Source organism: Macrotis lagotis, chromosome 4 (genome assembly GCF_037893015.1).
Source record: "Macrotis lagotis isolate mMagLag1 chromosome 4, bilby.v1.9.chrom.fasta, whole genome shotgun sequence".
Taxonomy (NCBI): domain Eukaryota; kingdom Metazoa; phylum Chordata; class Mammalia; order Peramelemorphia; family Peramelidae; genus Macrotis; species Macrotis lagotis.
In genome coordinates this window covers 28,611,004-28,638,142 of record NC_133661.1, presented here as the reverse complement: position 1 = coordinate 28,638,142, position 27,139 = coordinate 28,611,004, and the positions used below count along the sequence as shown (strand labels likewise).

Below are 27,139 nucleotides of genomic sequence, written 5' to 3'. Positions count from 1 at the left end.
ATGAAATATGATTTGGCAAATAGGGATGATCTGACTTAGTATCTGACTTCTGAGTTAAGCACAATGAGAGGAAAGTTTGATGGGCAAAGAATTCCTTTACTCTTAACCCTGAACATGCTTTACTCGTTTTCATCATTCTCAGAACAAGATTCAGTTTTCTTTGTTTTCAACAGATCATTGTGTGTCTGGGTAGAAACACGAATAGACACACATACAATCTATGTCTACATATGTTTGTATTTCTAAATGTATAAGCACCTATTATTGCATAGATTTACGGTTATATATTTATTATATGCATTTATGTATTTGGATATAAAGAACATTACAATTTTTCATTCTGGAAGATGGCTCTTTGATTTATAGGTAGGAATGGCTACATTCAACAAGGACACCATCCCCTTCCTCTAATCCTTTTGGGGACTTTTATTATCATTGCTGCTAACAGACACATTCTCATACTATCTTGCCAGATTGTCTCAGAGGGCTCAGCATTCGATGAGTAAAACGTATTCATTTTTCTTGGGTGGGTTTAGAACTCAGCAAGTATCTGTGTAGCTGGGTAATTGCCTGACTGTCACTTATGAGCTTACATGAAATCTAATTTAAAAGAACTAATTTGTAGCAGAATGTTCGACTTGTTTAATAATTTAAGCTGGGAGTGCAAGAACAATTAATGTAAATGGAGAAAATTGGACATCAGGCTCATTTATAATTCTCCTTGCTCTATTAATCTGTTATCAACTGGCATAATCGGTGATCTCAGTTGGTTTAATTACCATGAAGTCTACAATTTAGCTAATCAAAATTTATTGTCAGCTCCTCCAACAAGGTAGAAAACATTTTGTAATTTTGCAATTATGAAAATACATGATGTAGACTCATGTGTACATAAGCGGGTAAACATTTTAATGCTGGGACTTTCTTTTGGCAAATAGGGATGCTCTAACTTAGAATCTGACCTCTGAGTTAAGCATAATGAGATGAAAAATAGGGGCCTTTGAAGAGCAATCATATGATTGTGATAAGACTGGATTTACTGTCTTCATCAGGGAACACTCACTATCCTCACAGGACGTTTTTCCATTCTGCAGCTGTCATTCTCATGGCGAGGAGTCTTCTTGCTCTAGGGAGGCTGTGGGATACAGCCTCAAGAATAGTGGCTTCAGAGTCAGGAGCCCTGGGCTAGAGGTCCAGTACAAAAGATTCACCTAGATGACCATGGACGGCTGATGTCACTTTTCTGGGATTCAGTTTTCTCTTCTATAAATGGGAATAATGACTCTTGTTTTGTCTATTATCCAGGCTGTTGTGCGGAAAGTTGTCCTTTCCCTCAGTAGCATTTCATCTCCCTCCCTTTGCTGTTACTTGACCATCCTATCAGCTCTCATAGTCCATTATTTATTGATATTTGTTATATAATATATAATATTTATTATTATTAAATCATTATTATTACATATATTCTTTCCCTTAATATCATTTCATCGCACTCTTTTTGCTTTTACTTGGGCATCCTATCAGCTCTATGATTTGTTATTTATCTACATTCATTTTATAATTAATATTATTATTATTGTGAATTGTCCTTTGTCCTTTCCTTCAATAGTGTTTCATCTCCCCCTCTATGCTGTCACTTGACTGTCCTTTCAGCTCTTATAGTTTATTATTTATATTTGTAATATAATATATATTGATTATTATTATTTTAAATTATTCTTTCCTTCAGTGGTATTTCATCTCCTTCTTTATACTTTTACTTGTCAGCTCTTATAATTTATCATTCATTTATATTTGGTGAGTAATATTTAATATTAAATTATCATTATTATAAATTGTTCTTTCCTTCCATGGTTTTTTCTTTAATAGCATTTTATCCCCCTCCGTATGCTTTTACTTGGTCATCCCATCAGGTCTTAAAGTGTATTATTTATTTATATTTATTATATAATACACAATATTTATTATTTATGCTATAGATTATTAACATCTTTATGGTGATGATACAAAGATCTCTTTCTCTATGTCTGTCCTGTGCTCCTCTCATCTCAAATTGAATGCTCTGTCGACATCCTGAACTCAGTTCAAAACTCTTCTCTCTTTTGAGCTTCCCTATCACTAATCATAGAGACCGCCTTCCTTTGAGTCACACTTGATAGCTCATTTTGCCTGCTGCTATCCAAGGTATTGCTGGGCCCAGTTGATATCACTTTTGCATCATCTCTTGAGCAAGTCCTCTTCTCTCCCGTGACATTGCCACTACACTGATATAGACTGTAACCATCTCATCTATGGATTATTTTCCCTGCCTACTAATTCTTTTCCCTGCCTTGTGTTTTATCCACTCCAGTTCATTCTCCATTCAACTGTCAAATCACTCTTCCTAAAGGGCAGATCTGACCGTCTCACCTAACCAATCAATTCATGATTTTCTGTCACCTCAAAGATTAAACAACTTATCTGGGTCCTTCGATAATTGATGCAGAAGCAAAGGAAAAAGAGCCTTGGTCTTGGTCTTCATTCTGGGGGAAGAACATACATATATATATATATATATATATATATATATATATATATATATATATACACACACACACACACACACACATACATACATACATATATATATAACTTTTTGCATGTTATTGAATTATTATTTTTGTTATTGTTTTTTATTATTATTACTGCTATTAATATGTGAAGAAAGCCCCTCATTATTTGGGAAGATCAGCAAATGCTGAATGTAGAGTGCAACAATCTGAATTTTGAAGGAGTCTAGGAATTTTAAGAGACAAAGAAAGATAAGAAGAGAATGCATTCCAGGAAGGAAGGATCCTGGTGCAAAAGCCCAGGGATGGGAACCATACAAGGTCATTTCCAGATCTAATTTAACATTATAACTAATGCAGTTTACAGAATGAAGGACAAACTAAAGCATAACCAAAATGGTGTTTTCTCCCCCTTTCTGCAGCTCCGTAAGGCCATTATTGACCATGTATCAGACTCTTTCTTGGATACAACAGTGCCACTTCTGGTTCTCATTGAAGCAGCCAAGAATGGAAGGGAAAAGGAAATGAAAGAATATGCTGCTATATTTCGTGAGCACACCAACCGACTTGTGGAGGTAAGTTTCCAACTCTGCTTTGACATAGAAGCTGGAATGTGAGCAGCTGTTTGTTTTATTGCAAGATCTCCTGGTAGTGCCAGTGACACAGGGGTGCTAACAAATGAAAGCATCTTATTAGATACCTTTAAAAATGTTTGAAATATTCTTCGGTAATTACCCTGATTTCCTTAGAGAGCATCTAATCCAATTCTTTTGTTTTCAAGATAAATAACCAACTTGACCAAAGTTTCATAATTACTTAGTAATAAGAAATAAAACTAGAATTTAGGATTATAGACGCCTTTTCCTCTAGTTTTCCCTAGAAAATTTAAGTATGGTGTAAACATATATCATTCATATATGCATATATAGTAAGAGATAGAGTAATGAATCTTCCATTGAAGGGAAATGCAATTACACTTGAAGAAATGATGTGGCTAAAACATTTTGTAGAGCATAAGTAAGAACCATACTGCCTATAAAAGACAATTTCTTTCCTTTTAAGACAAGGTTCATAAATTTCCTAGTTCATTTTATTTTATTTTATTTTTTGGAGATGTAGAGTGACCAAATTGAAAGGATTCTGAACTTGGAGCCGGAATACTTGGGTTTAATCTTATCTTTCCCATCTTCTAACTTTGTGACCCTGAGCTAATCATTTCCCTTTGCTGGGCCTTGGTACACTCAGGTGAAAGAAAAATAGAAGTATTGTAATAGATTATTGGCTAACAAGCTCTTCCAGTCAGGATATCTATTTATAAAATGTTATGGGGTTAATTTATGAACATTTTTCAGAAATATAGAATCTTAAATTAGAAGAGATATCAGTGGCTTTCTAGTCAATGCAGAACTCTAGGATAGGTTCAGTATGAAGATTTCCCAAGAAGGGGGACCCACTATATTGAGAGGTAGTTCATTCTATTTATCAATCTGTTTCATGATTAGGAAGACTTTTTATTGAAAATAGGTCTAAATTTGTCTGTGCAACTTGAGTAGTTATATTAATAACATCTATTTTTGCAAAAATGCAGAGTGACAAAAGGCTCTTATGAATTCAATGACATTTTCTATGAATTTCTGTTTTATGAATCACAGTAACATTTACCTACATCTAAAATACAGTGGGGCATTTATACAAGAGAATTATTATTGTCTTCAGAAGTGATATTGTCTTATGTAGTCCCAGATCTATTATAATAATTTTGCGTCCTTCTACCCACTCAGGAATCCCTGGGTCACAGATAGGCACTCAATTTAGATGCTCTCCACATTCCTTTCCAGTTCTAAATTTCCCTGTGACTTTATAATCTTAAACAATTTAATGGAACAAAACCCACAACATTACTGTTTTTGAAAAATTCTTTTATTCTTGAGGAATTCTAAAGGAAGAAATTTACATTCATTTTCTTAAGAAATATAAATATAGGCAAGAACAGATATGGTTGAAACAGAGATTCCTTTGCCTCTCATCTTTGATGTCTTGGGAAAGAAAATGAAAAAAATTACAGATGGGATGGTGATCACCCCCTAGAAATGCCGTGTTTGAAAGAAGTTGTCTAACCAAAATAATTTAGAAAATCATAACTAATTTACTGCAAACATTGAGGCAGATGGGTCCATAGCAGAAACCTGCTATCCACTGTCTCTTTTTTCAAAGAATAGTTCCAATTCCCCTTATTAAAAAAGTCACCTCCTGTGCACACGTCCAACCTCCTACCTCCTCAGAAAGAACTTTCCAGACCAGTTATTTAGCATCAGGATCCAGAAACCCTTAAATATTTTTATGGCTTCCAGGGGTAGGGATATGGGGGCCTGCTCTTTGCAATGCTAACTTTGAAAGTTTTAATGTTTCTTCTGAGCTTGTCAGAGATTTGTAAAAATAAAAAAAAATTAATTTGACAAATTGTGTTTGTCAGATATTTTCAATAAATTATGACCTCTTAGCATCATGGAATTATAGATAATAGCTTTATAGCTTCTGTGGTTCTTTGACATCATCTTATTCAATGACTTTCATATTATAATCAGAAACTGAGGACAAAAACAGTTACGTGACCTACTCATTCCTTAGCTGGAAAGAGCCTGAGAGAAGAAAATGAATTTAGGACTTCATGACTCCAAATGCTCTAACTGCTGGACCACACTCTTTAAAATTAATTTGTGGTGGTTCAGTCATTTTAGTAGCATCTGACTCTTTATGATCTGATTTAGGGTTTTTCTTGAAAAGGATATTGGAGGAGTTTGTCATTTCTTTCCCCATCTCTTTCTGAAGATGCAGGAACTGAGGCAAAAAAGAATTAAGTGACTTGTCCAGGGTCACATAGCTAGTGTCTAAAGAGATATTTAAATTCAGGAAGAGGAGTCTTTCTGATATCAGGCCTGGTACTTTTTTCCTTCTATGTCACCTAGCTGCTCCTCTTTAAAAGAAAAGACAAAGGTGATTATAGAAATCTTCCAGCGATATTTAGGTTTGCACTTAACAGGTACTGATGGATCGGTGCTCTCATTATTCCATTATTCATGTTTTCTCATCCAGTGGAGCTATTGCCTGTCTCTTCTGCACAGATAATCTATCTTCTGATGATTTTGCTATTTTATGACCACCTGTCCATCTCCTGGACTATAATCTGCTCTCCTTCATTGCTTCTGGTACATGACCTATCCAACTCATTGCCCATTCAGGGATTGACGCCATCTTTAGTCTCGCTTTCAGTTCAATTCAATTCAGACATTTGTTAAGAAAGTATTATTAACTAAATATTCTGTTAGATTTCTAAGATACAAGGCCAATGTGTGACAAGAGTCCCTGTACTGAAAAAAATTGCATTTGACTGGGGGAAAAGCGGCATATCCACCAAAGGGTCTCAAACTTCTTTATGTTCATACTATAGTATTATTCCTTTCCTTGGGTGAATGTAGGGCAGCAGGTTCATACGTGTATGAGTGATTTCAGATGTAAGTTATGGAGAAATTACCCAAGCGATTATTTTTTAAGGTCCAAACAGCTTGGGACACATCTATTGAATACTGTGCAACATTAGCATGTGACTATGCACCCCTGAAAAGTCACCAATGTATGTACATATTATTGCTGTTCAGTCGGTTTTCAGGCATGTCCTACTCTTTGGGATCCCTCCCATGATATGCTGTTTTCTTCATCAGATCATTTGACAGATGAAAAAATGGAGGCAAATGGGTGGTTAAGTGATTTGTCCAAGATTACACAACTATTAAGTATCTACACCACACTGGAACTCAGGAAAATGAATCTTCCTGATTCTAGGCTTAATACTCCATCTACTGTGTCACCCAGTTGCCCCTTCACTGTAAGATAGACAATAGACAATAATATAGACAATTCGGAAAATGAATTGAAGTTTGTAAAAATGCTAATGGTTGAAAGGACCAGCAAAGGCTGGAGCAAAAATGACATGTGATTTGACTCTTGGATTGATCTAGAGATTGTAAAAGACACAGGTAAGGAGGAAGAACATCTCAGATATGGGGGAGAGCATGTGCAGAAGCATGGGTATAGGAATGAGATGTTATATGAAAAAATGTTAAAACAAACCACTATGACATGAATGTTCAATGCATAGGGAGTAATAAAAATAAATAGAAAGGGAGGTAGGAATCAGGTCATACCGGGAAATAAATACCAAAGAAAATATTCTGAAATTTGTCTTAGAGGCAATGTTGAGCAAAGGAGAAGTTCAATATTTAAAAATATCAGTTAGACAGCTTTAAAAAGGATAGATGGAAGTAAGGAAAGATGAAAGTCAGCAACATTAATGAATATGGTATTGAAGCATTTCAGGCAAATTGAATAGACCAGTCAGTATTTATACCTAGCCTGTGCCTTACCATTGCTCTTTGGATTCCTAAATTGTTGCTCCATCTGTGATGTTGTTGGTTTATGATGGACTACCAGGGAAATATCAGTGGAGGACTACTTTAATGGAGATGTGACCTCACTGAGAGAATATGAAATTTATATGACAATAAGTAACTTGGAATCACTGAAAGGACTCTACAATTCACCACTAGTCGTCTAGACCTCTCTCCTCATCATCAGATTTAATCACTTGGTATCTGTTCAAGAAAAGTGGGTTGATCATTCAATTACATATCATCAAAATTTGAGAAAGAGGTATTCTGTGTTGATGGGGGGGGAGGGAAGAGAAAGAATATACCAAAACATTCTTTTTTATTATTATGTCCACTGAGGAGGGATGGTAGTTTTCTAGAGATCAGTGAATTCTCAAAACTAGTATGCGTAAAAATTCTTATCCATAAGATCTCATTCTTTATAGAGAATTCCCATTCTGTTCAAAAATTTTCTTGGGACATCAACTATGAAACTTGCCCAGTATGTTACCCCACACATAGATCTGCTTAGATTAATAAACAGTGGATTACTGAATAAAGTGAGAGTTTTTCCAAGAGGATGATGAATGGTTGAATAAAAAAATTAAACTTTTATTTCCTCACAGGCATAGGGATGTTTTTTTTTAATAAAAGTTTTCCCTTTTAAGGAAGGACAGGGGAATACAACATGAAAAAAGGAAAGCTGTCCATTGCATGAGATTTTGTTGTGGTGTGTGGAAGAAGAGAAGGGAGCTGATGTATAGGTTACAGCATGCAGATCATAAAGCAACCTGAGTTCGTTTCTGCCTGAGACATAAAACTGAAGCATAGTCCAGTGTCTAGGGTCAGACAGTATAAATATAGAGATAAATGGATTAAGTTGTAGATACTTATTCTTCCTTCAACTTGGTGATGGCCCTAGGGCAGTCATTCCTAAAATGAGTAGATTAAATTTTAGAGGTACTAAAGGCCTGTTTGGAAATACCTGGGCATAGAGGTGAATAGCTCAGGTTCACTGGGAAAGGTGCTGATCTAAGAACAGAGGAATAGGTAGATGTACCAGTAAGATAAAGAGCTGGATTGGGTTAATGACTGAATGATAAAGCAGGTATCTGAACATAAAATTTAAGTGAAGTATTAAAAATCTGGTCTTACATCAATCCTGCCAACCCTAGTGGAGGGTCATACACATTGAAAGGACTGACTGAATTTTTGGACTCTAGAACTTAAATTACTCCATCATAGTCAGTTAGGATATTTTCTAAATATATATACAATATATACATATATACATATATATATACATTCTAAATATATATACAATATATACATATATATTTGTATATATATACAAATCTTAACTTCTATCAATCAAGACATTCATTTAACATTTTTCAAAATTCACCATAATCAGGAATTTAGGCACAAAGACTTGGTTGTCTTCTTAGTTACCCCCAGTTCCCAGAAGACACTATAGACATAGGAGGGCAGGTAGGTGAGTTGATAAAGCACTGGCCTTGGAGTCAGGAGAATGGGAATTTGAATCTGGCCTCAGGAAGGCACTTGACACTAATTAGCAGTGTGACCTTGAGTGAGTCACTTAACTCTGCCTTGCATCCAGGGCAAGTCATCCTGTTTATATCTGGCCACTGAATCCTGATAGTTCTGAAGGAGAAAGTGAGGCTGGTGACTTATCGCAGAACTCCCCCCCCACTCAAATCTAATTCATGAGCTTGCCATGGCATCATATCCCTAAGGTCATGGTCTTCTTTGATGACAAAGGACAGACATCATCATAAACATGGAATATATTCAATAAATATTTTGAATGAACAGATGAATTTGAATGTTAGCTACCTGTCATGATCCTTCAAAAATATTTGTCTGTGAAATTTTCTCTCACTTCTTTTGGGGAAATATTGAAGGAGCTAGAGTTTATTTTTTCTCTTTTTTGTTTTTTGCCTAGTGAAGAGAAGATTTTGGAAGTACCATTGTCCCAAGGAACAAAAATATGATAAACTGTCATAGGGGAAAAAAAAGTTTAGCCCTCTTTTGCTTCATCCCAGAAGTCAGAAGTAGGATCCAAATATGTGTTATAAGAGAGAATATTTTGGCCCAGAATAAGGAAGAATGTCCAAACATTTACAAAGAGCTATTGGACCGCCTTTGTGGGCAGGGGATTCACCATTAATGCAAGAGCTAACAGAGAGGTTTATTGACTATTTGAAGTTCTTCTCCTTTGTAGGATTCTCTAATTCCAGAAATCTTACACTGCCAAACCACTTCTAATAAGCTGTTACCTTATCTGTAAAATTAGAGGGTTGAATTAGCTACTCTATCCAATCCATTTAAATTCAACCAACGTTTATTAAGCCCTTTCTGTTTGCCAGGCACTGTGGTACCCCCTCTAAGGTGCCAGTAGCATACCAATTTTCCTTCCAATCTCTACTTTATATTCATATATCTGAGCTCAGTGGTTAAACAACTATATACTTAAGTAACTCCCCCTGGTGATAGCTATAAACATTCCCAACCTAAGTAAAGTTTCCGCCACTAATTTCTGCTCTAAACCTAGCTCCTAGGGAGGTTGGTAAATTTCTGCAGTATCTTTAATGTGCTTTGTGCTCCTCTGAGAACTTCACTAGGGCTTCAAGGTGGCAATAAAACTATTAGGTATAAGAAAGGCACTGCTTTCAGTGTGTGGTATTGTTTATTTTAATTACTATTATTTAATCTTCTTCTTAAATCAGCTCTTTTTAAAAAGACCTTCCCATTATTTCAGAATCACATTGCAATTTGTGTTCAGTATATTTATTGAATTCAACTGTTGGAATCTCAGGGAAACAATGCAATCTCAGCTGCAGCCCATGAATTTTTTAATCGCAGTTGTCAATGGTAATATTGGTAAAGATGGAAAAAAAGAATATAATCATCAGGATGAAGAAAAGGATTGTGGATAGAGAAAAAGAATAATAACAAAAATATTTCGATAATGATGGTGATAATACGACAATTACGATGTTGATGATGATGGTGATGCTGCTGCTGCTGCTGATGGTGGGTGATGGTGGTGGTGATGGTGATATAATCCTTCAAAGATCTCTCTCAATCAGGAAACAATATTGCTACCCTAATAGCTAGTGTAGGTTTTCTTGGTGTTTTGACTTACTCATCAAAAATTCATCTGTCTTGGGGAACCTTATTTTAGCAAGTTCCAGGGGAGTCTTTTATCAGGAGGAAAAAGTGGGTGGACATTTAATTAGAATACTTCCCTCCATCCTACAAAACATATTGTTCCCACTCACAGAATGGTGTGCCAGTTTTAGAAAAGCCCACGTGCCAAGAAAGATGACTTTAGATGAGAATCTTTCTGATTTCTAGAAGGGTTGTCTCTTCTCTTAGAAGACCCTGATCTATGACAGAACTTTTGTATAAATGGTCTCACCAGCTTTGAATTTTCTTTCTCTATCAAAACAAGGGGGATTACTTGCTAAGATAAAGGGCCCCCTCTCTTAGACCCTGAATCCTGTATGTATTTACATCTATGCATACTTTGTTAAATCTCTTGAGCAAGGACTGTTCTTGACCAGTCATTTTGCTGCATCATTGGGAAAGAAAATCACACAAATAAATACTGGCAACAGAAGATAGGTGTTGGTTTTCTGGAGAATTTTGGGGTCATTCAAAGAACAGGATAATTTCCCTACAGGCAATCCATCCTACTGCTTTCCTCCTGTTTAATTCTAGGTCTAACTCACTCTCCACTTGGCGTGTGTACTAACATTAGATGTTCTGATAGAGGGTCATCCAAAGGGTAATAGAGAAACACATGGTGAGCATGGGCAGACCTCAATGTATAACCCACAATTATGCAGTATAAAGGTTACTGTGAGAGGGATAACAGGAACAGGAAAAGAACCATGGGGCAGTCCCCATATACCAAGAGTAAAGGATAACAAAAAAGACAGTGTGATATGCATATAATATGATGTCATCTAAATGTTCTTTGAAGAGTGGGTGAACTCTTTTTTGGACAGTCACAGGAGGACCTGGACAAGAGTCAAGCAGGCAGTAAATCAATAAGCATGTTTCAAGCATTAAGTGTGGGCCAGGCACACAGCCAAGTGATGGTGAGTCCAAGAAAGGCAAAAAACAGGATTACTTCCCTCAAAGAGCTCACTTTTTTAATGAGGATTAGAACAGGCAAGCAACAATGTCCACTCAGAATATATATATGAAAGTAACCCTAGGTAGGATTGGAAGGGAGGAATGGATCATGATCTGTCTTACTGACAGATAAATCAGCATTTATTAAAATCACTCAATATATGGATCTTTGTTGGTATGTATAGATATAACTCCAGTTTGTTTTCTGCTCTTCTGATTTCTCTTATCTTTTGTTGAGAATGTGAAGACAGGTGAATTTCTCTCAGTAAAGACAGGTAGAATTTTACCCTTAGTGAGGCAGAACCCAGGTGTGATGTTCTTATCCCTAGGAAATGAGCTGCTCTGACTATTAAATCCCTCTAACTATTGGTTGCTAAGATATAGAGACGGAGCTGTAATCTCATTGCATGGTTTCTACCTCCACTAATGGTGACCCCCTCCATGCTTTCTCATCCCATGTTCTTTTTATCTATGATCTTTCATAAATCTTTCAAAATCCTAACCTTTCAGTATCCTAAAGGATTTCGTCTAACTCTTTTACTGCACTAATTCATATCTCCTGACTGATCAGGAGAGGTAAATTTAGGTTTTCTACAGTAAGTAATGTTCCCATGCTGTGGGCAAGATGGACAGAAAACAGCTTGTTGTTTTTGTTTTTATTTTTCTTCTGTTCATTTCTTGAGTTTCCTTGGTAACAGGAATCATCATTTGACAATGATGCACCATACACCAATGAACTCAATTGTCTTTTCATGAATGGGTTGGGTTGGATGACTGCTGTGAGGACACTTGATTCTTAAAATTGGTGATGTTGGTAAGACACTCATTGCAGTCTGTTACTAGGCACATCCTTCAAAGTCTTTCTAGTTTTAATCAGTCAGTTTTATTTGTTTTTTTTAATCAGAGTTTTTACCCAGTTGACAAAACCTTTGAAATTCTAAGTTTGCTTCGGTGTTAAGATGAGGTATGGATATAAGACCCATTGTTTGTGGGTTTTGAAAATCTAACAGAACTTTGAGTGAGACTCTTTGTTTTAAGTTTCCCTCTTCCATACGGCAGTGGTGGATATTTGATGTTCCATTTATAGCCTTCAGAATTAAAAGATCTGCAGAATTGAGAGCAAGACACCTGGGTTATAACCCTGCCTTGACTTGACTTTTCTTAAATCTTCTCTACTCTTTTGTTCTGTTCTGCAAAATGAGAAAGTTAGATTGATCTGTCACTCTGTGGAAATTTTGTACCTTTATTGAGTCATTACCTTAATCTCATGAATTGACATTTTTTTTATTCTTTGCTTATATTTTCAACTTAAACAGACATTCATGGTTTTCATAAAGGCAGCAAATATATTGTTATTTTTAAAGCTTGCCCTTCTTCCTCCCCTCATTTTCTCAGAATCACTCCTTTCTTTCAAGACTCAGATTGTTCCAGCATCTTTAGTGGACATTTCCTTATGTCCCCAATATGTCAGTGTCTTTCCTCTGCCCAAATCACCTTCTATGTTGTATATGTTGTCCATGTCATGTTGTACATGTCTTCTCCCTCCAACTTGGATATAAACTTTGATGGTGGGCATGGCATCACCAATGTCTTTGTACTTGCAGTGTTTGCCACAGTACCTAGAATATAGTGGGTACTTATTAAAGATAGTCAGATTATATGATTGATGTTCCCATCCCCAGAGATTGTTGGGAATAAAAAGTTGGAACATTGTAAAGAATACAACCTTTCATCTTTGAGGACAAATCATTGCAACTCTTCTACCCAATCAATCCAAGGCACTGAAATGAAATGTTAATAGGGAATAGCAATGCCCCAACACCTCCTTTCACCATAATTTTGGATGTATGTGAACCACAGTTGCCATATCTTTAAAATGAGGAATTTGTTAGAAGTGTTTTTTCCTAGTTCCCTTTCCGTGGAGATATTCCATGATTTTGAGATTTCAAACCCCACAGTCCAGTGACTCCTTTACTGGTCACCTTCGTAGGCAGGGAAAAATGCATTTAGATTAAGGTTCCTGAGAAAAAGAACTATTTAAAGGAGAAAGAAGATGGGATAAAAGAGGCAGTTGCAACCATGGAGTCAAGCAGGCCCAAATTGAAACAGACCCATGAGAAGTGTATGATCCTGAGCAAGTCCTGAAGCCTCTGTGAGTCTCATTGTTTGTTATTTGGAGATAATAGCAATCATACCTAACTAATAAGGTTGTTTTAATGCTCAAGTGAAATTCTCCGCACAAAGTGTAGGAAACCTGATTAAAGTCACTATTTAATGATCACTATAAGTTCTTTTTAGAAAATTGTTTAAATTTATTTAAGGCAATGAGGTTAAGTGACTTGCCTAAGGTCACACCATTAGGCAATTATTAAGTGTCTAAGGTCAAATTTGAATTCAGGTCCTCCTGACTGCAAGTATGGGACTCTATCCACTGAGACACCTAGCTGCCCCAATATAAGTTCTAACTAAAGGAAAAATATACTTTGTTAAAGTCTTATTGAGAGAAATTTTTTTTCTCTTCTTCAAATGGAGAAAAAAGAAATAGGTAACATTTCTTAGAGGTTTTATGTTTTGAAAAAAGGATTAAACTATGAGGTTACCAGTAGAATGAATGATGCAGGGTAAAGACCATTGAATTTTTAGTCATGGTAGCTTAATTTGATTCCTTCTGCTTCCTATATGACCTTGGGCAAATCCTTTCCCTTCTCAGCACTTCATATTTCTCAATAAGACAGTTGTATGATGATTTGAACTGGCCTGGATTATTGTGAGCCTCCCAATTTATATCACCTAATTTAAGGAAGGTTCACAGAATAATATATGAGGAATCTTGTGAACTATTTTGAAAATAATTAGAATAAAGTAAAACTAAAACATTTCTGATTTGGAGACTTATCTGTCTTTAGTGATTTTTCTAATCATTACTCAAGTATTTATAATTGCTTGGCAACCAGGCCAGAGCCTAGGTGGAACTATTTAATGAGAAGTGCTTTCAATCCCTAAGTGATAGTATGTTCTTAATAAACACTGGAAGATTGATTGAAAAGGGTTGAGATCTAAATGTTTATAACTTTATTACAGCTTAAGAGTTAAAAGACACGTTAGAAGGGACCTAATTCAAAAACTGCTGGCTGGTATGTGTGGTTGATCTTCTTGGAATTAGAGTCTGATTCATTTTTCTGTTTCATTACCAGCTCTTACCACAGAATATGGATTGTAGGAAGCAATAAATAATTTTCTCTGACCTTCTCTCCCCCCCTTATACCTTTCCTCACTCCTTTCACCTTCCTTCTTTATTTTCTCCCTTCCTCCTTTTTTTTCTTCCTTCCTCCTTTGCTTTCTACCTATTTCCTCCCCCCTCTCTTTTTCCTTCCCTTCCTTCCTTCTTCCTTCTCCCTCCCTTGCTTCAACCCTTCCTTTCTCTGACCCTCCTTTCTTCCCTTATTTTCTTCCTCCTTTTCTACTTTTTTGTTTCTCTCCTTCTTCTTTTATTCCTTCTTTCCTCCTTCTATTCTTTATCTCTTCCTTTCTCCTTCTTCTCTCACTTTCTTCCCTTCCTTCCTCCCTCTTTCCTGTTTTCCCCCTTCCTTTCTCCTTTCCTTCTTTCTTTTTTACACCCTCCCTCCTTCCTTCATTATTTCCTTCCTTCCTTTTTGTCCTTCCTTCTTTCTTCTACCAATGCCCAGAAATGTGACAGCATCTTGTCCATAGTACTATGAGTATTAAATGACACAACTGGAATATAAAATAAGAAGACATTATTCCTCTTAGAACACCAATATATGTGATTAGTAAGTTCTTAAGCTATACCATAAAACCAATTTAGCTCATTAAATATGTATTGAACTAGTCACTGCATATAACAGTGCTTCTTTGGAGATTTATGCTAATAAAATTGAATTTTGTTTAGGGATACTAGAAATCTCTTCCCCCCTTGCAGTATCTTCATGATGGGAGTAGAGACAACTCCAATGCAGGAGCACCATTAACCTAGAAGCAAATCTACCTTTGAAATGCAAGTAAGGAGCAAGGACATGGTTTTAGGTTGAGATAGACTGTAGTGGCAGACAAGAATTGACTGCAGGATGAAAATCAGATCAAACAATAGAAGAATGGGATAGAGGTCCTTAGTGAATCTAAGGATAGGTATTTGAGAATGTGGGCAGGAAGTATGAAGACTGAAGTAGGGCTAGAGTGGGAGAGAACTAGGAAAGGAATGGGTATGACTTCCCAACCAATGATGGGGAAAAGGAAAGAGGGTGATAATAGGGAGTGAGAATGGGCCATATATGGGAGAGATTCCTGAAAATAATAAAGTTGCTGAAATTGCAAAAACAATTCAGAGGAAAATCATTATATGTGGCATTCTCTGATAAAATATAAAGATAAGTCAAGAGCTCAGAAGGAAATGTGATGATTCTTTTGATATAAAACAGATACTAAAGAACAAACTTGAGTTTATTCAGTATCCTCTGCCAGACATCACTGCCAACATTATCTGGAGGGCACAAACATGCAAAGAAAATCCCTGTTTTCTAAATTATTCTTCGATCTTTGATCAGATCCATATAAAAATCACAAATGAATGAAGAATATCCTATAAAAAAGGTGAGATGGACTGCTGCTGAGTTGTGTAGCAACAGATGAACATGTATATGCATATTTATACACATATATTTATATAAATGTCTATACATCTTTGTGTACATAGTTTCCAGTATATATGCATTTGTGTATATATACATGTATATTATATATATATATATATATATATATATATATATATATATATATATATATATATATATTCGCTCATCACAAAGTGACTTCAAATCTAGGAAGATCTGGGTTCAAGTCCAATTCTTGACCCATACGGACAATGTGATCCTCAGTAAATTATTTAATCTTTCAGTATTCTAGAATAGTCTTTCATATTTTAAGTCCCAATGGATTTCCAAATTTCTTCCCAGAGATTTCTCTATACCAATGAAATAACAGGTCTAGACACTTTCTCTAATCTCTATTCTATTTCCTATCCTCTTTTGCGTAAAAACACAGGTTATATATCTACATAATGTAACTGTCTCCCTCTCTCTCTCTCTCTCTCTCTCTCTGTTTCTCTCTCTCTCTTTCCATGTATATTATATACATACACACATGTATGTGTGTATATATATCGTGTATTTACATATGTATATGAACATATTTGCATATGTATATTTACATTTTATATTTATATATAAACATAAGTGAGTATATATGAATATAAATGAGTATGTACAAATATATAAATATAAATGAGTATATATGTAAATATAAATATAAATTAGTATATATGTAAATATAAATGAGTATATATGTGAATATATAAATATAAATATATTTAAATATAAATGAGTATATATGTAAATTTGTCCTATTAATATCTTCTCTGGATGCAGATACTATTTTTCTTCATGAACTTTATTTTTTAATTTGTGTATAATAGTCAAAATGATTTAGTCACACACAGTAATTCACAAAATAATGCTACTTTTACTGTATAGAATGTTCTCCTGCATCTTCTTACTTCACTCTTCATCAAACCACAGCCATTCTTAAAGAGAAGTCATTAAGTTGTAAAGGACTGGGGATTTGGTTCCATGGGTGATGGAAAGATAAATTCAGATATCCTTGAAACATCACTGTTGATGGCTTCATTACATAGCCACAGTCAAGAGTAATAGATATTCAGTCATAGTACTACACTTGTATCCAGTGACTATTCACAGATCTAAAGGAAAATCTCTGAAATAACTGGGTGGTTCCTCTTTGTTGAAATTTTGGATGGGCATGGGCAATGGGAGGCCACCACACATTGCAAGTAATGAATTAAATAGGAAAATAGGTACAAATTATATCATCAGAAAATGGGTGTTTAAAAAAAAGACTGGCTAAATGTTGAGATCAAGAGACAATATATTCTGCATTTAAAGCAAAGATAACCCCACAATTTGAGGATTTGAAAGGTTGCTCTAAATTTAAATAAAAATTCAAGAAAGTCTGGTATAATACAATGGACATTGGACTTGAAATCACATAAATTTGAATCTTGTCTCAGCTGCGTACTTACTGGTCAACCATAGGCAAGTTCATGTACCTCCTGAGCCTTGATTTTTGACCTGTGAAATGGAAATAATACTGAGAGGACCTACCTTGTTAGGTCATTATAAAGAATAAATGAAATGATGTCTATAAATTGTTTTGCATATTTTTAAGTTGTGAATGAAGGATGAAAAAGGCATTTATTATTAAATAAATTAAATAAAGGTATTATTAAAGGCATTTGTTCCTACTATGTAACAAATAGTGTGCTCAGGGCTGAGTTGCTAATGCCAAAACAGAGACAGTCCTTGTGGAAACAATATAAATAGAACAGTGATGGACAGCTTGAAGGCATTGATGTTTATTAAAGTAAACTAGTATTATTTTTATTATTTGTAAATGAATATTGCAAATGACTTCTTTGAGTAGTCTCCTAGCTGTTTTTTTTCCATCTGTAAATAAAATATGCTATTAATGAATAATCACATTTATTCCTTGGCATTTGCTTTAAATAAAATTGACTCTGATGAAGAGATTGTCTGCAAGGGGAACTTTTGCATTTCAACTCTGACTCCTTACAAAGTTTCATAGTGTTTTCCAAGGATAACACAAGAGATTCAGAGAGTTTTTAAGGGCATAATCTTTTTTTGCATCACTTTTCAAAGATAGAAATTAAATGAATTAAATGAAATTAAATTGAATTAAAGCTTTATGTTTTGGAAAGAGGACCATGGCATCAGGGAGTTGATGCCATGACAAGTACATGCATTGGAGTGAGGGGGTGTTGTGCTAAGTCACAGCCTCAGTTTCTCCTCCTCATTCATCTGAGTCCAGTGGCCAGATAAGGATCAGGATGACTGGAGATGGTTCTGGATGTGAGGCAATCAGGGTTAAGTGACTTACCCAAGGTCATACAGCTAGTGAGTATCAAGTGTCTGGATTGGATTGAATTGGATTGCATTTGAACCTTGTCCTCCAGACTCTAACACCAGTGCTCTATCCACTGTGTCACATAATATTTCAGTTGGGCAAAAACACTAGAAAAGGTGGCTAAATTTATTCATGACCCTGGGCAAGTCATTTTCCATTCTAGGCTTAAGTTTTATTCTCTTTAAGATGAGTACTTGCATTATAGAATCTTGGAGCTTCCATGTAATGCTAGCATCTGTAATCCTAAATAGCAATGCTGTGATGTCTTGATAGTTATGTTTCCCTTCTGAGACAGAATAGGAATTAATGTGAACTTACTTATTTATCATATTATGTACCTTTTTGAAAGGGTTTTTGATTTTCTCAGTTTGTAGAAGTCCAAATTTCAGAACTTCTACCAGGAAAAAATTGCCAAGTCTGGATGATTTTGTAGATACCTCCTAGTGAGGCAAAGACAAATTAAATGATTTGACAAAATTTACCAACAGTTAATGCTTGAGGGGCAGCTAGGTGGCGCAGTGAATAAAGCACCGGCCCTGGAGTCAGGAGTACCTGGGTTCAAATCCGATCTCAGACACTTAATAATTACCTAGCTGTGAGGCCATTGGTAAGCCACTTAACCCCATTTGCCTTGCAAAAAACCCCCCAAAAAACCTAAAACAGTTAATGCTTGAGAGATCCAAAGCCAGCTATTTCTGATGCCACACCAACCATTCCGTCTATGAAACCAAACTTCCTTTTCCCCAAAGTGTGAGCAAATGGTAGCATGTTCATGGAATTGAAGGAGTAAACATCATCAACTGTGATCTTTACTTATATAAGACCCCTTTGTGAAAAATTCAATAGGAGGCCATCTAACTTCCATATGCAGAGCATTAATTACAGGGAATTTAATGGTCAAACATGTCCCTAAAGAAGATATGAGATGGGACGGCTAGGTGGCTCAGTGGATAAAGCACTGGCCCTGGAGTCAGGAGTACCTGGGTTCAAATCTGGTCTCAGACACTAAAATAATTAACTCGCTGTATGGTCTTGGGAAAGCCACTTAACCCTGTTTACCTTGCAAAAACCTAAAAAAAAAATGAGAAAAAAAATTACTTCTAATTTTTTGCAATAATGGAGAGCTATGGGTCTCATAGTGCATATATTTTCAGATATGTCAGTTAGTTTTGCAGAATGGTTTTGTTTTATCTTACCTTTTGTTTGTTACAAGAAATACTGTAAAGAACAGATTTGAAAATTAAGGTGAAATAGAAACACGAGAGAATTAAAATTGATTATTAAAATAGAACAGGACGTAATATTCTAGGGGTACCTTATTTCCCTTGTTCTGAACTCTCTGCATTGACTAAGAAATCCTACTATCCTGTTGAGTCTTTGGGCTGCCATGTCTTATCTTTTTTTTTTGCAAGGCAATGGGGTTAAGTGACTTGTCCAGAGCCACACAGCTAGGTCATTATTAAAGTGTCTGAGGTCGGATTTGAACTCAGGTACTTCTGACTCCAGGGCCAGTGCTCTATCCACTGAGCCACCTAGCTGCCCCCTGCCATGTCATATTGATGACATATTGATTATAAGCAATTCATAAATCTCAAATGCACATAAAGTTTATTAAAGCCATGACTTCTTCATATAATGATTTTTGGTGATTATTTTGAACTGTTTAGTCTGCTAGAATAAAAGTTCTTAGAGACTGTGTCTATATCACATGGATACAAATGTCTCTAGGAAAAAAAATCAGTGACTTTTCATTCAGTGGAGAGATAAAGATGACTCTAATGGCAAGAAACTTGAATTCTCATTTTTATTATTTTATATTTTGTTATTTTGTAATTTGTTATTTAATCATCCCTGGGATGATTCATTTCAGTCCTATGGGCCTCAGTTTCTTCTTTTGTAAAAATGAAAATGATTGGAATTGTTTCCTTCTGAACTCCCTTCATAGTTCATTGTGTCTTAAATCAGAACACAATTTATATATTATAGCTTTTGTTTTATGAAAACCACATTCCTGAATTTTTGTAGGTTTTGATTTAAAAAAATGAATTCATACCATGAAGAGAACAGAACTTATTTTATGTAAAATTTATGATGTGCATAATGCTTCTAATTTTGAATACTTCTCAACAAATTGATCAAAATCTGTATCTCAATCACAGACATAACAATTGTATGCCAGTGAAGTTGGTGCTATAGGACTTGCAAAAGACCAGTGGTGGGAGCTTGTTTTCAAACCATGAGTGGGTTAGTGAGATTTTGTTATCAATATTTCCAGTATTCCTTCCAGCAGTGATAGCAATAGCAAATGCATCACAGGGAAGCAGCTGTCTGTTTCTGTGAGCATGAACAAAGAGACAAAAATCAGAGAAAGAGACACAGACAGATAGACAGATAGAGGAGGTCAAGACAAAGAGAGAGATAGAAATAAAGAAAAAGAGAAAAAGAAGATTGAGGGAGGAGAAGGAGAGAGAGAAGGAATTGAAAGATGAGGGAGGTAGAAAGGGAGAGATGGCAAAGGCAGAACAAAGACAAAGATAATAGAAAATAATGGAAAGATGGAAGGAAGGGACGAAGGGAAGAAATTAGAGGAATAAAGAAAAGGAAGGAAGAAAAAAAGATTAGTTTTAATGACAGTCAATATAGCATAAATATGATAATGGGAAGTAAAACCTTTCTTTTTTATTCAATCCTTGTAAGAGAAACTATTAGCTTGATTCTTTTTTTCCCCTTCTTAAAATAGTACTTCTGACACTAAGGAAAAGAAAAACTCAGCAAGTCTCCATGTAATTTTGGGGTATTGTGGAAAGATAATATCTTCAAAAGACATATATATATATATATATATATATATATATATATATATTATATATATATTATATATATATTTACTAAGTGTAGGACATGATGGTGATACAAAAATGATTCCAGTTTTCATTCCAGATTCCAGTATTCATTGCATAGAGGAAGACAAAATATAAAGGGGAGATTGAAAGTGATGGGGTAGAGACAGGGAAAGAAGAACAGTTCAGTTCTCTTAAATATCACTTTGAAAAATTATCAATTTCATTTAAATTCTTTAAGAATATTTAAGGTAAAAAAAAAGCCTTAAGTCCAATTTTCTGTTAGGGGGTTGGTAACCCTAGGTTGCAGACCACAAACCATTCACTACAAATCTTCTTGCGGGTGTCTTCCACCATTTGATTGTTTTAAGGAACTCCTCAAAGATTCTTTACAGATGAACCTCTTGAGGTCCTTGTAGTCTTAACAAATTGGTTAGGGCTTTGAGAAGCAAAATGGGGCAGCTAGATGGAGCAGCAGATAGAGCACCGGCCCTGAAATCAGGGGTACCCGAGTTCAAATCCGGCCTCAGACACTTAATAATCACCTAGCTGTGTGGCCCTGGGCAAGCCAATTAACCCCATTTGCCTTGGAAAATCCTTTAAAAAAAGAGAGAAGCAAAATGACTGGCCCAGGGTCACATAGCTGTCAGTAGTAAGACTCAAATGCTATTCTTGGTACCACCAATGCCAAGTTTCTCTCTCCTCTATGTCATGTGCCTTCTTATCAAAATATGTCATTTCTTAAAATTAGAAAATAATCTTATTTAAAATGATCATTTAATTACTGAGAATATTTGTATATCCCTTAGTAACAACAATTAATGCAATTCTGAAGCTTTGGGATAAACAGAGAAGCCGGACTCTCCAGGAAATTAATTAGAGGCTAGTTGTATTGCATCTCTCAATGAACAGTAAGCTAAATGTAAAATATACCTAAGTAAACAGTCACCAGGGGACTTTTTTACATCAAAATTAACAGATTAATCTGATTATGAAAACCTTGCCATTTTCAAGAACAAGCAATAAAACTGAAAAATAGAAGTGGTGCTGTCACTTTAGAGAAAAAAATTACCTTGGGAATTATCAAAATTGACTATATGACAATTTTTTGAGCTCAGAGGCTCAGAAACACATTGTTTTGAGAACTCTGAAGTTTCTTACACTTACCATGGCTCTGCTTCATATTATTCTTTTTGAATTTCCAACTACGTTTTGCTAGGTTTTCTAGACAGTGTGTACCTTGAGATGCATCTCAAACTCTGACACAGGGCTGTAAGAAGATGATCTATTCGTGTTACAGAGCTAGCTGCAAAAATAAGTCAAGTGTCTTTCTCGAAGAAATGGAATATCACCATCAATTTCCAGTTTCAGGAATCAAAATGGTTCTTGAATATAGGCATTCCGCTAAGCCAGGAAACTCCAAGTACTTACAATTGATCCTTATCATTGATTTAATTTCAATCAATAATTATTAAGCTTCTATGATGTGCTAGACCCAATGCTGAGTACTAGGAATAATTTGTTGTTATATAAAACTGGAAAATATACAAGCATTATAGGTTTAGAGCTGAAAGTATTCTCTGAGGTAATCTCATCAAACAAAATGAAAGAAACAAAAGATAACAACTGAGTCCCAGGGAGGTGTGATAGTGAAAAGATAGCACAGAAAGTAAGCACAACAAATAGAAGAAAGTTCAGAGGAGATATGGACATGAAGGAATTATACCTCAAATAGATATAATAGATATTCACAGTGTTCTATGTGTTTTTCTTTCTTTTTTATTGATATTTTTTCAAATACATGTTATGAAAGTTTTTCAACATTCATCCATATGCATGTGTATATTTTTAAGTAACACACTTTCATTCCATCCTGCCTTCCTACCCCTCTCTTCAGTGGCAAAAGGTCAGGGTAGCATTGTACGTACATATTTTTGGTAAACATGTTTACTAATTAGTCATTTTCAGTATGAAGAACTAAGATTAAGGGAAAGAAATACATGAGATATTATTTTAAAAGTAGATGTATGGGCAGCTAGGTAGAGTAGTGGATAGAGCACTGGCCCTGGAGTCAGGAGGACCTGAGTTCAAATGTGACCTCAGATACTCAATAATTACCTAGCTGTGTGACTGTGGTCAAGTCACTTAACCCCATTGCCTTGTCAAAAAAAAGTGAATGTACTAGAGTAAATCATACAAAAATATCCTTGAAACAATGAACAAATTCAACAAAGTAGCAGGAAATAAAATAAACCCACATAAATCATAAGCATTTCTATGTATGAACAACAAGGCCCAAGAACAAGAGATAGAAAGAGAAATTCCATTTAAAATAACTGTAGATAGCATTAAATATTTGGAAATCTACCTTCCAAGACTAACCCAGTAATTATGTGAAAACAATTATAAAGCTCTCCTCACCTAAATAAAATCAGTTCTAAATAATTGGAAAAATGTCAAATGTTCATGGTTAGGTTGAGCTAATATAATAAAAATGACAGTTGTACCCAAATTTAATTACTTATTCAGTGCCATACCAATCAAACTACCAAATAAATACTTTACCAAGCTAGACAAAAATAATAGCAAAATTCATCTGGTGTAACACAAGTGCAAGAATAGCAAGGGAGGGGCGGGTAGGTGGGGTAGTGGATAAAGCACCAACCTTGGAGTCAGGAGTACCTGGGTTCAAATCCGGTCTCAGACACTTAATAATTACCTAGCTGTGTGGCCTTGGGCAAGCCACTTAACCCCATTTGCCTTGCAAAAATCTAAAAAAAAAAAAAAAAAAAAAGAATAGCAAGGGAACTGATGAAAACAATGTAAATGAAGGGGGACTAGCTCCACCAGATTTAAACCATACTACAAAATAGCAGTCATCAAAACTGCCTGGTACTGGTTAAGGAATAGAGGACTGGATCAGTGGATTAGGATAGGGTCAAAAGAAAATGCAGTAAACAACTATAGCAACCTACTATTTGACAAACTTAAAGACATCAGCCTCTGGGATAAGAACTCACTATTTGACAAGAAAATTTTGGGCAACTGGAAAATAGTATGGCAAAACCTAGGCAAAGATCCACATCTCACACCCTATACCAAAATAAGGTCAAAATGGGGACAGGATTTAGACATAAAGAGGGGGTACCATAGATAAATAGACCAAAAATATTCTAACTATCTCATCTATGGAAAAGGGATAAATTTATGACTAAACAGGAATTAAGAGTACATTGTAAACTACAGAATGAATGATTTTGACTATATTAAATTAAAAAGTTTGTGCACTAATAAAATCAATGCTGCCAAAATTAGAAGAAAAGTAGAAAGCTGGGAAACAATCTTCACAACCAGGAGTTCTGATAAAGGTCTCATTTCTAAAATACATGGAGAATTGTATCAAATTTACAAGGTCATAAGTCATTCCCCAATTGATAAATGATCAAAGGATATGAACAGATAGTCTTCAAATGAAGAAATTAAAGCGATATATATATATATATATATATATATATATAATCATACGAAAAAATGCTCCAAATCACTATTGATTAGAGAAATGCAAATTAAAACAACAATGAGGTATCATCTCATCCCTCATAGATTAGCCTAGATGAGAAAAAGGAAAGATGATCAATCTTGGAGTGGTTTTGGGAAGATTGGGACATTGATGCTATGCTGGTGGAGTTGTGAATGCATCCAACCCTTCTGGAGAGCAGTATGGAGCTATGCCCAAAGAGTAATAAAACTGTTCATACCCTTTGATCCAGCAATTCTAATTCTAGGACTATATCCAGAAGAAATTATAAAAAATGGAAAAAAGTCCAAATATTCCCAAATATTCATAGCAGCCCTTTTTGTAGTGGCAAAGAATTGGAAATTGAGGGGATGCCCATCAGTCGGGGACGTTGTTAAACAAGTTATGATACGTGAATACTATGGAATATTATTGTTCTATAAGAAACCATAAATGGTTTGACTCTAGAGAAGCATGGGATGACTTACTGGATCTGATGTTGAGCAAAGGGAGCAGAACCAAGAGAACAATGTACACATCAACAACATTGTGAGATGAACAACCTTGATGCAAGTTCTACCTCTTGACAGTCCAGAGAGCTAGGGCAACTTTGATTGGTTCTTGACTATATTATCCCCAACCAGAGGAAGAAAAGCAAACTAAAACACACAGAAGAAAAACCACCCCTACCAAATCTGATGAATACTTTTTAAAAATAATCTCTTATGTATCTCTTTCTCTTAAACCTAATTCCTCATGCCCCAAACTACTAATTTGTAAATATATTTAACAAAATATATATATGTAAAATGCTAACCTGATTGTTCCCAACTGAGGGGAGGGGTGTAGGAAGGGGAAACTTTATAACTTGGAAATATATACACAAATAGATGAAAATAAATTTTACAAAAAAGAAAGAAAAGAGTGAATGTAAGTAATTCATCAGATTCTGAAGCTTTTTTTTGTTTTTGTTTTATCTTATTTTTCTTCCTCTGGATGGCGACAGCATTGTCCATAGCCTGTCTAACATGGTTGTCCTAGCTTTCTGAACTGCTGAGATGTGCTGCTACCATCAAGGTGGATTATTTCACAATGTTATTGTCAAGGTGTACATTGTTCTCTTTTGTTCATCAGCTCACTTTGATCAACATCAGAATCCATAATTCCTTCCATGCTTCTCTAGAGTCCGACTATTTACGATTTCTTCTAGAACAATGGTATTCTGTAATATTCATATGCCATAACTTGTCTAGCCATTCAGCAAAGGATGGGCATCCCCTCAATTTCCAGTTCTTTGCCAGTACAGAAAGAGCTGCAATGAATATTTTAGAACATGTAGAAATTTTCCCAGTTTTTATTTCTTCTGGATATAGACCTTGAATTAGAATTACTGGGTCAAAAAGATATAAACAGTTTTAATGATCTTTGAGCATAATTCCATATTCCGTTCACAACTCCACCAGCAATGCATCAATGTCTCAACCCTCCCAAAACTACTCCAACATTGATCATCTTCCATTTTTGTCATCTTAGCCAATGTGATAGGTGTGAGGTGATACCTCCTTGTTTTAATTTGCATTTCTCTAATCAATAATAATTTGTCTATTCATATCTTTTGACCATGTATCAAATGGGGAGTGACTTGTAATCTTATGAATTTGATGTATTTATATATTTTAGAAATGAAACTTTTAGCAGGACTCCTAGTTGTGAAGATTATTCCCCAGCTTTCTACTTTTCTTCTAATTTTATCAGCATTTATTTTATTAGTACAAAATCTTTTTAGTTTAATATAGTCAAAATCATTCTTTTTGCCATTCATAATGTACTCTATTCCTTGTTGCTTCAAAAATTCAGCTTCTTATGCATTTTTCTTTCGTTTTATTGATATGTTATATTTTTATGGTGTCCCCCTTTATGTCTAAATCCTGTATCCATTATGACCTTATTTTGATTTAGGGCATGAAATGTGGGTCTATGTCTAGTTTTTGCCATACTATTTTCCAGCTTTTCCAATAATTTTTGTCAAATAGTGAGTTCTTATCCCAGAAGCTAATGATTTTGGATTGGTCAAAAAGGTAGATTACTGCATATTTTGAGCCTATCCTAATCCATTGATCCATTTTCCTTCCTTTTTGAATATAGAAATGTTCAGTTTGCTAATGTTTCTGAAACTGATGGTAATAATTTTTTAAAGGACCAACTAGAATCAAGATTTCAATCTAGGTCCTCTGCTTCCAGAATCATGAGATTTGATCCTTTTGAATCTAGAATCTTTTGATTTGAACATGTGTCTTCTGACTGAGAATCAGTTTCTTTTCTCCATTCCATGATGCCTTTAGGGAAGGCAATGTACTGTTGACTTCTCTTTCCCCACTCTTGCTTCAGGGAATACTTTACCATCAAATTGTTGTGGCAAAAGGCTCCAAAGCTAATGCAGACATTCATCACAGGATTGTGTTTTCAGTGTATGTGTGTGGATTTCTGAGCCCCAAGCATCTCAGCAATTGAAGAACTGTCATTAAGATGACTGAGAATGCCATTAGTGTAGTTGCTGGCCGAGTTTGGACCATTCTGCCCAGAAAGAAATAGTGATCTGGGGGTTGACTTCCAATCCTCAGATGTGTA

General features: G+C 35.2%; 1 protein-coding gene across 2 annotated transcripts in view; it reads left to right on the top strand.

Annotated features, from left to right (window-relative positions):
* Positions 1–27,139, top strand: part of LOC141520652 (catenin alpha-3-like) — a 1,797,877-nt gene that overhangs the window by 936,102 nt on the left and 834,636 nt on the right. For both annotated transcript variants that reach the window (XM_074232362.1, XM_074232363.1), the window contains exon 9: positions 2,972–3,124. In XM_074232362.1, the coding sequence (XP_074088463.1) occupies positions 2,972–3,124 (153 nt within the window). The remainder of the gene's footprint in view (positions 1–2,971; positions 3,125–27,139) is intronic.